Source organism: Chrysochloris asiatica, unplaced genomic scaffold (assembly GCF_000296735.1).
Source record: "Chrysochloris asiatica unplaced genomic scaffold, ChrAsi1.0 scaffold00004, whole genome shotgun sequence".
NCBI classification, from domain to species: Eukaryota; Metazoa; Chordata; class Mammalia; order Afrosoricida; family Chrysochloridae; genus Chrysochloris; species Chrysochloris asiatica.
This window is the reverse complement of record NW_006408522.1, coordinates 12,459,995-12,470,730: the sequence shown is the minus strand read 5'-3', so window position 1 is coordinate 12,470,730 and position 10,736 is coordinate 12,459,995. Positions and strand designations below refer to the sequence as shown.

The following is a 10,736-nucleotide window of genomic DNA, read 5'->3' as shown; positions in this document are numbered from 1 at the left end:
TCCAAGGAGCGGCTGGTGGATTTGAACCACATGCCTTGAGGTTAGCAGTCTAGTGCTTATCTTACAGGACCACACAGGACTCCAGTCTTCCCTACCTAGTTGATACCCTTGTTGTTGTTGTTATGTATCGTCCAGTCGGTTCTAAATCATAGAGACCCTGCATAGCATTTTGGAGAAGTGGCTGGGGTGCTTGAACTGTCAACTTTATGGCTAGCAGTCCTGTGCTTATCCTACAGCATCACATCTTAACAAATCCTAATTTCAACTGCAACTACAGTGTATTACTGGAACTTCATTCTTACATCTTGGTATTTCTGTCTACTCTGACAACCTCGGTATTTTTTACCTGTCTTCTGATTACTCAAAACTGAGACTTCTCAACTCCTCCAGCCACAGACACAATGAACCCTGGTGACTGAACAGCAATGTTCCCACTATACATATTCTTCCATATTTTGTGTTTGGGTAGAATTGCAGTGGCTTCAGAACGAATTCACCAGGTATGAACTGCTCTCAATATTCATGACTATAGCCACTAGTACTAAGGCCAAGCCATCAAACTCCTGCGTAAGCAGTGTTACTACCATCACAGGAATCTAAGTGGTTGGATTACTACATTTTCCCACTTATACTTGACATTACTTCTTTTTCCCAAGATAAAAATTGACAGCTAAACTCGCTAGAATTACCATCACTAGATTTTTGTTCAAAATTAGTAGGATTTTTAGAGAGTTGCTTGGGAGACTCATTAACAATCACTAAAATAAATCAATTCCTCCTTCAAAAAAAAAAAAATCCTACAGTTCTTTACCCAAGCATATCAGCAAGAGTTGCCCATGTGAAAAGCAGGCCAAATGCAAATCAATTCCTGCAATTTGGATTATCTATCCTTATGACTTTGGGCCTGAGACTCAGATACAAAACCCTTGTTTATTTTTCTGTCCACACACTTTCATCTCTATGATTTGTCTCTCCCAATTAGTGGCCACACAAACATCTTATTAAAAGTTCCTTTGCTTCACTTTAACTAGCAAATTCCCTCCCCTCATAAAAGCTTTATTTTTGGTACTTCAAAACCAAGTCAGTTGCTGTTTAGCCAATTCCAACTCATGGTGATCCTATTTACTAAACCACAACAAACAGATTTTAAGCTAGACCATTACAAAATTATATTCCCAATTTTTCTAACCATCAGAACACACAGCATTAAAAAAGGCAAATAGAACTTAATATTACACAAATTACAAAATCACCAGAGCTATAACAAGAGCCACTTACTACAAACTAACAATAAAACAAACACATTTATTAGAAGTCTCTATATCTAATCTTTACCTTCTATTTTCTTTAAATAGGGGAGTCCTTGAATGGAAGAAACTGTTAACACACGGCCGCTAACCAAGGTTGAAGGTGTTGGTGGTTCAAGTCCACCCAGAGGCTTACTGGAAGCAAGGCCTGGAAGATCAACTTCTGAAAAATCCCTCATTGAAAACCTTAAGGAGCACAGTGCTACTCTGACCTACATGAAGTCGGACTGGACTCTACAACAAGCAGGTTCAAGTCTAAGCCTTCGAAAAGAATGGTTTTTCTTAACTTACTATTACATTGCTGCTGTTGTTGTTGTTGTTAAGTACTGTGGAGTCGGTTCCAACTCATAGTGACCCTGTGCAGGGTTTCTGAGGCTGCAAATCTTTATGGGAGTAGAAAGCCTCATCTTTCTCCCACAGAACAGCTGGTAGTTTCGAACGGCTGACCTTGAGGTTAGCAGCCTGATTCATAACCACTAATTATCACAATTGAACATTTAGAGTATGCTTACTATCAATAATCTAGTATATCAGTTTGTAACCAAACTACACACAATTCAAAACTAGGCTATTATACACCTACAATCAGCTAAGTTGTACATTTTACTTGTTGTGTCTTCCTGGTTATTCATCAGTTTCTTCTCTCCATGTCTACCCTTCTAATTTTAATTTTGTACTAGCAAAACCAGTAGTACAATATCATCCCAATTATTCAGGAAGTAAGAACCTGGTAACCTCAACAATACACTTCACAAAGCCAAAACATATATATGTATAAGCTAAGTGCTGTTCAAATCACTTCTGTCTCATAGCGACCCTGTCTAGGGTTTCTGAGCAGTGGCTCGTAGATTTGAAAAACCAGCCTTGCAGTTCAAACTAACCTTGCGGTCCAGTGCATTATCCTGCAGTGCCACATCAAGACTACACACACACACACACTGTAAATAGGTTGTTGGTGTCAGGTGCCATTGAGTCAGTACCGACTCATAGCAACCCTATGCACAACCAAACGAAACACTGCGTGGTCCTGGCCCAACCTCACAACTGTTGCCTCACTTGAGCCCATTGATGCTGCCACTTTGCCAACCATCTCACCGGGGGTCTTCCTCTTTTTCTCTTACCCTCCACCTTACAAAACATGACATCCTTCTCCAGCAACTGGTCCCTCCTGACAATATGTCCAAAGTATGAGAGACGAAGTCTGACTATCCTAGCCTCCAAGGAGCTCTGGCTGCATATACATATACATAAATTTTTAATCTACCTAAAGTTCAAGAATTTTTCCCATAGAAGACTCAGAACATATTTATTGTAATTTCTATTCAAGTGTGTCAAGCATGATTGATTAGTTTCTCCATAGAAAATACATTAGAAACAACTAATTTGACGCGGACACCCTCAAAGATTGCATGAAAGCTGAGAAATCTAGCCAAAACATTGGAAGTACTGTAAAACTAGATTGTTGCTATTATTAAGTGCTGCCAAGGTGAATCTGACTCACAGCGCCCCTATCTATAGTTTCCAAAGAGAGTTTGAACCACCAACTGTGCGGTTAGGAATCTAGTGCTTATGTTAGGGCGCCACAGCAGGGCCCTTTATAAAACTAGATTTCAGAATAAAAATCACAACATCTATAATAAATTTGTAAGAATGATACACTGCCTATTTCATTTTTTTCTGAAAAAAAATTTTTAAAAGAAACTACAGAGGAGCTCACAATAATAGCAATTGTTCTTTACACCTCAATTACTTAAGAGTAATCTTCAACCTATTTTAAGACAGTAAATGTGTAATTCCACTACCTTTTAACTTCATTTCTCTACAAACTTTTTGACACTCCCTTGTATTTTAGGAAAACCTACAACAAAAATAGCCAAAATCTTAAACGTTTGTTCCTGGGAATTTGCGATACAGAATCTTTTTTTTACCTGTATCTGTCATCTTCCAACAATGCTAGAAAAGTATAGGTTATCATAGAATTTAGTGCTCCATGGCATTTTCTTACTTTCAAAAACAGAGTTTATGTTTATAGATGTCATTCTAAAAAGAAAAAAAGCCTGTTTTTCTTTATGTGGCCTTCCACTGAATTTTTCTGTGGGTCTCATCTCATACTTTATTTGCTCATTGAGATTAAAGAGATTTGATAAATTATAATCTTCATTTTTTTCTTAAAGATCTTCAAACTATGCTATTATTTTGAAAACTAATTTTTTTAATAGTTAATAACCTACTTTTGGTTAAAAAAAGAAGAAAGTAAGTAACTTTTTTAAAAGTTTAAAATAAAAAGAAACTAAGGCAGTGATATAAGCAACATGCCTACAGGTAACAAGCAGGTAACAAAACTGAGTGAACTAGGCCAGGTGTATTACCAGCAGGAAAAGGGAAACTGCAGTGATTGGTAACAACATGCCTAGTCTAAGGAAGGCAGTTACTGCCCCACCGCTTGGTTCTTGACAATGGGAAAGCAATCCAGAAGTACCTGAGTTTCCAAGCCTTAAAAACAAATATAGAAATCTACTAATTTCATTGAAAAATGTCTTAATTTTTTCAATAATGTTACTAGTTGAAATGTAAAGAAACTGTGCAAATAAAACTAAACACATGTCTACAGTGTTCAGTCCAAAAGCCACCTTTGAGCTAACCTGTGAAAACTGCTATTAAAGGAAGTATGAAGGGGCAGTGAGGTCAAACTGGCTTGAGCGTGAATGCCTAGTTCACTACTTAGCAGGTAGTTAGTTGTTGCGGTAAGTCTCAGTGTCCTGAACTGCAAAATTTGAAAGGGGAACTTCTAATACTGTATCAGTAATACACAGGTATCATGGAAATGGCCTCTAATTTCCCCACCTTAATTCCCTGACTCCAATTCTCCTTTGGTGTCCTGGTGTGGCATTAGAAAGTAAGCACTGGACCACAGGGTCACTTTGAACCACAAGGTCGGTGGTTCAAACCCACCAGCAGCTCCTCAGAAACCCTATACAGTGTGGCTATGAGTTGGAACCAACTAGACAACACTTAGCAATTCCCTTTTGAGTCCTTAGAATTTTTAAAGATCAGATAATATACATTCTTGAAGACCTTAAGCAAGTTACAAAAACAGATATCAAAAAACAGAGAGGCGTCTGACAGGCCCATTCTCCTCATCCTAACATATGTATCTGTGTTCTAAAGTATCACTCCCTGATATGCACAGTGTATACACCCAAAAGATACTGTTAATGTAGGAGATGACTTGAAATGGGTCTTAAGATGGCAGAGCTAACTGGACTGTCAATTTCAAATTTTAAGCACACTTTGAAGCTTTTAAATATTCTTGGAGCAAGTCAAAAAAGAGGACTAGCCAGAGCACCTTAAAGATAAAGACATATGCCTCTTACATTACCTTACATAGACCTTTATATACTGGTAAAAGAGGACTAGCCAGAGCACCTTAAAGATAAAGACATATGCCTCTTACATTACCTTACATAGACCTTTATATACTGGTAAAAGAGGACTAATTAGTTTAAGGCTAAGCTTTAATACTTTTAGCCAAGTACCACAGCAAAACTTCCAGAAAACCTATTTCTATAGAGTGCATTTACACCAGTTTTTTCAATGTAAAAAATAAATTAAGCTCCAAAATGCAGTTCATGTATGAAGATTTCATCAAACCAATTAACTGCTACAGCTGAAAACAGCTTTTAACTTTTCAAACTCAAAAAATGAGCATTAAGTCTCCAGCATCTCTTAGTTTAAAAATACCACTCACATATGTAAAAATTATTTGGACTATATCTAATCAGAGTAATATATTAAAAATCCATTGCCATCAAGACAATTCCAACTCACAGCAACCATTTCCAATACACTTCTTATGTGGCTTCAAATAACAAGAAAAGTATTTTAATGTCTGAATTTGAGGACATGTCTATACTAACTGAACTCTAGAAAATCTATGGTATCCTCCTAGAAATACAACACAAGATTAGGACATGTGCTAGAAAGAGATGCTACAATAGGGCTTCAAAAAGTTCATGTAAGAGGGTGCACGGGAAGGTAGAATCTCCACTGAGTGGTTTCCAAACTGTCTGGACCCGGCTGATGAAAGGAGACAGGGATAAGACTCTTGTGGTACAATAGTGAATAATTGCTATCAGGACTGACTGTGAGGTGAGGGTTGGAAATGTAAAGACAGACAGACTGGTAACAAAAGGAGGGGAGTGGCTGACTTTGCAGTCCAGGAGAGGAGGTCCCTGGGACTATCCAGGGAGAAGAGCAGAGTGCAGGACCCTACCCAGAGACGGTTTGGTTGTTTGATTAGGCATGGAGGAGATTGTAATCATGGCAATGAAATGAAATACAATAGGATGAATGCAAAGCTAATGTTCTCCCATGTAAACTATCACATAATTCACAATAAAAACTTAGGGAAAAAAAAAAAAAACACCTAGTTAAAAAAAAAAAAAAGTTCATGGAAAAATGAATTAAAAGATAATAGAATTTTTACACAAACTTTTTTTTCCAACTTTTTATTGTGAATTGAGTGAAGGTTTTAACAGAGCAGATCATTCATTAGTCCCACATTCAACAAATCAGATATTTAATTTCATTACAATAACTGCAATCCTCTTCATGTACCATCGGTTAATACTATTCACCACTATTCACTTTAACTCCTTCATCCTTTCTCTACCAACCTCCCTCTCTTGTTGTATATTTATATTTCCCTTCACCTAAGTTAACATGTGTCTACCCTATTTGTTGTTGTTATGTGCCAACTCATAGCACATTTTCCCAGAACTTTCTGGGAAAGTTTTCCCAGCTCATTTTCCCAGAATTTTCTGAAGTCCCTTTATATTAGGAAATTTAAGTTTAACGATTCCAGCTTCCCAACGCAGCCATATGAAAAGCAAAATAACTTATACTTTGAAATTAAATTTGTGTATCCAATACAACTTCTAATATGCACAAATTAAATTCCTTCATAAACTAAACACGTAATTAATTGAATGTAATCTATTCCACAAATCATCTTATTAATGTCTTACAATTTGACTATTTAGCTCAGTTAGTAAATGGAAATTACACATTACAATAAAATTATAAGTAACTCCACACACTAGTCAAAAGGTGCAATCCTGATGCTAATTCTAAAATGAAAGACTGCTATTATTGTCTTGTTCAAAGAAGTGTCTGCTTAAGAAAGTCACATAATCTTTTTTACCATTGCTACAGGCAAAATGATAAGAGACTTTACAAAGGACTCCAGAGTTCTGAATTTAGAAAATTTCTGGATAACAAGGCTCCTAACTGCAAGACTGCTAATTTACTTTATCTTCAACCATCAGACTACATCAAGTTCAACTGTTTCCATTTTAAAAAGCAAAAGGAAGTCTAACTACTCTTGTAAAAGGCACTTTAAAAAGGTCTATCGTTTGTCTTACTTTTTCACTGTCTCATAGAGAACAGTGTGTCTAACTCCTAAAAGTGAAACCTGGCAGACAGGAACAGTTATTTGCAATGTGGAAACCACATTCTGAGCGTAAATACAAATGTTTAGAGTTTAAAAGACCTTTACATAAGGTGTTCAGAGCATGATTCGTTAAAACCAAATATCTACTTGTAGGCCTGTATGTAAAATGTGCACCTAACAAATGAACATTAGAAACAACAACAGAAGATGACCTAGACAGTGGTTCTAAGTTATCATTGGACAATTTATGCCCTACAGTCATTAAGTCAAAGTGACAAAGGAGCGAAACCATTCATTATGCGCATATTCCGATAATTTCTACATCACCAAATAAGGTCACAGACATACATGCAAAGTATTCCTGAAATTTTCTCTATCTAATGTTTTTAAGCAGACTTTTTGAGGCTTTTAAATATACTTTGGGAGCAAGCAGAGAAAACTACCTAAATAAGCACTTTACATAAGAAAACACACTGAAAATCATGGTCTTCAAGACCTGAGTCACTAAGAGATTATATGCTTTTAGCAAATCAACTCTAATTTGCAGCTGGGGGGAGGGGGTGCCACAGTTTTGACAATCCACTAATAACAACAGTGCAAGTCTACTCCATCTACGAGTTTAACAAAACTATTCAAGTTGGGTCACCCAGGGGCCGTCCTGTACTCTACACGACCCAATCCAGCCTTTAGATCAAAGAGTTTCCCAAAACGACTTACCGTCTCTCCACCAAACCCTTTCCCCTGGGCAACAGAATCTTTTCACAGAACCAACACCCCTTCCTGCGATCTCTCCAAACACACAGGTAAAGGCAGGGCACGACGCCGAGCCGAAGCCACCGGTCTCAGACAAGTGGGAGCTGACAGGTACCACTCCACGGGAGGCCGCTCTGCAGAACCGGGTCGGTGTGGATCACCGCGCCCGGTAAACAACAATACACAAGCCCAGCCGCAAACATCGCAACTTCCCACGAGTCTGCATGGCGGTTCTCCGAGACGCAGCGGACTCTGAAATCCACCACCCGGCAAGGGTTGGAGGCGGAAGGTGCGAAGTGTGAGCGCTGAACCACGGCGGCAAAGACAGCCAGCCCCGTGGCGGCTGCCTGCCCCGGCACCCGCGGAGTAGGCGGGAGGGATGGAGACACCGGCCCGGGCTCCACGGCTCTCGCCTGGCCACTGGATCTGCCGACTTTCCTTCTCTGCCAGGCGACCCCCGCCTCCCCAGCAGCCGGGGCGGTGGGGGCGGGGAAGGCCTCGCCAGGGGCTCGGAGCCTCCTCGGCCCGCGACGGAAGGGAACGCGGTCGGGGCGAGGGGGACAATGGGGAGCAAGGAGCGCCGCGCGACTGAGTGGCGCCGCCGGCCGGCCAGGCTGACTGACGCGCCCGCGGCACGGCGCGACTTGGCTCCACTCAGCCCGGCCGCCGCTCCCGCCGCCGCACGGTCCACCGTAGTCACGGCGCCCCCGGCGCTCGGGGTCCTATCTCACCTCCCAGCCCCGGCACCCAGGAGAGGAGCAGAATTAACACTCTCAGCAACACCATCTTCCGCTGCCGCCGCCGCTACCGCCTCCTCACGGGTTAACAGCAGCACATCGATCCGGAGGGAGACGCTAAGGGGCTTGGTCCGGAGCCTCCACGGGAAGCCGGGACCTCCCCCGGCAGGAGAAACAGCGAAGCACCTCCCTCTCGCTCCACTTCAGGGGCCGGCAAGGCTCCCAGCGCCTCCAAAACAGGGACCTCCCTCCCCCTCGTTCGTTTCCTTCCTCCCTTCCCCGCTTCCCTACCCTCGCTCCTTCCCTCTTCTTTTTCCCCCTCCCCCGAGCCCCGGACCTCCGCCTCCTTTCTCACCACGTGATGCGCGGGCGCCCAACGGGCACGCGGAGCCGCACCCCTTCCTCCCACCCCTCCCCCAGGCGCCTCAGGGACTTGCGCATGCGCACGGAGTTCGGTTCTCGGGCTGCTAGGCCCGTCGCTGCTTCCTGTCCACTGGCTGAGAGCTGGGATTGGGTTGGGGAGGCGGGGTTTCGCCTGTTCCCGCCCCCGAACGGGGAGCGCTCCTCCACGATGTCGGTACTGTCCAAAGGGCTAAAATGGAAGAGTGAAGGATGTAAGAGAAACACCTTTACACTTTTTAACTTCAGGAGAAATTGACGTTTTTGTTTATTTTAATGCCACGCATGGTACAACACAGATACCAACTAAACAAACAAAAGCAAAGTCCCTGCAAGCAGTAATTATAGCGAGACAACCGCTAGTGATGGAAATGGAAATGTATAGACCTTCAAGCACCAGGAAGAAAAGACACCATGTCTAAGGACTAGTTTTCTGTGCTGTTGACAAATTTCTGTCACAGACTAGGCCTTGACTGTAGTAAAAGCATGTAGCTTGAACGAGATGATGCTAAATGTCAGTACAGAAAATGCCCACACTGTCCGATCTCTGAAATGACCCTTCTTGTATCTCATTCACCCCAACCTCTTTGAAGTTCAGATTTGGTTTCTCAGTAACGCACTCTGGTTCTTTAAACTCATGATCACAACTTTTTGATGGCATTAAAGTGAATATTCTCCATCTATTTGATGAATAAGAGAACATAAGAGTCATTACCAATAACAAATTGGAATTCCTTTTACCTTGTATTTTTATATAATTTATTACCATCAATCCAGGTCACAATAATTGTCTCTCAGTTTAAGAAGTCTTTAGTTTTGCCCTAAAACTGAGACAAATACATTAAGCTCAAAATATAATCAGAAGTTCCAAAATCATTACTAATGCTCTTCATTTATGAAGAGCCGAATGGAGTCATCAGAGGATAACAGAATCTCATGAATGTATTCTTCTTAAAACGTCTGCTCTTAGAAACAGTTAGCTACAGATAACTACATTGCATATCATCTGTGCTTTCCACAATTCCCATTTAGTGGTGCTGTCTATAAATGATGTTTGATTTTCTAGTTATTAGACCATCTGTGGAGACCTGGTGTGGTGCCATAGGATAAGCACTTGACTTTAAGGTCGTTTTGGAACTATAAGATCCCCGGTACAAATCCACCAACCGCTCCTCAGAAACCCTATGCGGGATCACTATGAATCGGAACCGACTCAACGGTACTTAACGACAACAACAGCAAGACCGTCTTGTGTCACGTTTGGTATTACATGATATTTTTTAATAACTAATTCCAATTATTTTTCTTTAAATTCAAATAAACATGACCTGGACCCTGGATCAAATATTTATAAAAATACAGCGAGAAGGCACATTTCAGAGGAGCAACTGGAGGAATGGAGATGGGGAGGGAAGTGTTCTTCCCAGGGACCTGTCATGCTGCCCTCTTGCCAAGAGTGAGCCCACTGCCCCTGGAAAGGCCCAGCCTGGTGTTTTAAGAAATTAAAGTGTGTACCTCAGGTGGGTCTGCATCGACCACCAAAAAAAAAAAAAAATCAAATGGAAAAAGTCTAAAAATTTGTATCACTAAAATAATCACAGAACGTTATGTTTGACCTTACATGAAGGTAAGTGAAAAAGTATCACTACTAGGGTCCCACATCATACATGCACAGGTTTATTCCAAGCAAAGTGTGTCTCTGTGATCAGTGGATGGCTGGCTGCAGTCACGTTCTCCAGGTGACACAAGTGTTTTGGTCTTATAGAGTGCTTTCCCAAAAATCTTCTGGGGAGCTGCTAGTGTTGCTGCTCTTAAGAGCCTTGGCCTAGGTTTTCCACTCAGGTGCCCTTTAGAGGATTTCCAAGGAGTGGCTGATGAATGTGAACTGTCAACTCTGTGGCTAGTAGTCCAGTGCTTATCCTACAGCTCCACACCAGTAGGGGATCTGCTGGACAAGTCCAATTCAAGATAGAGAGATAAGCTAGAAAGGTTGTGGAGAGTATTTTATGAAATTTCAAAGGAGTCAGATTGATAGATTTTCTCAAAGGCACAGAATGATCACAGGGGTTTATTATGCAGACATTTTAA

The 10,736-nt window shown here is 41.3% G+C and overlaps 1 protein-coding gene across 1 annotated transcript in view; it reads right to left on the bottom strand.

Annotated features, from left to right (window-relative positions):
• The window catches only part of ADAM10 (ADAM metallopeptidase domain 10), a 271,540-nt gene extending 262,808 nt beyond the window's left edge, over positions 1 to 8,732 (bottom strand). Inside the window, exon 1 of the mRNA XM_006831603.1 lies at positions 8,244 to 8,732. Coding sequence (XP_006831666.1) covers positions 8,244 to 8,298 — 55 coding nt within the window. The 5' untranslated portion in view covers positions 8,299 to 8,732. The remainder of the gene's footprint in view (positions 1 to 8,243) is intronic.
• Between the last annotated feature and the right edge of the window lie 2,004 nt (positions 8,733 to 10,736).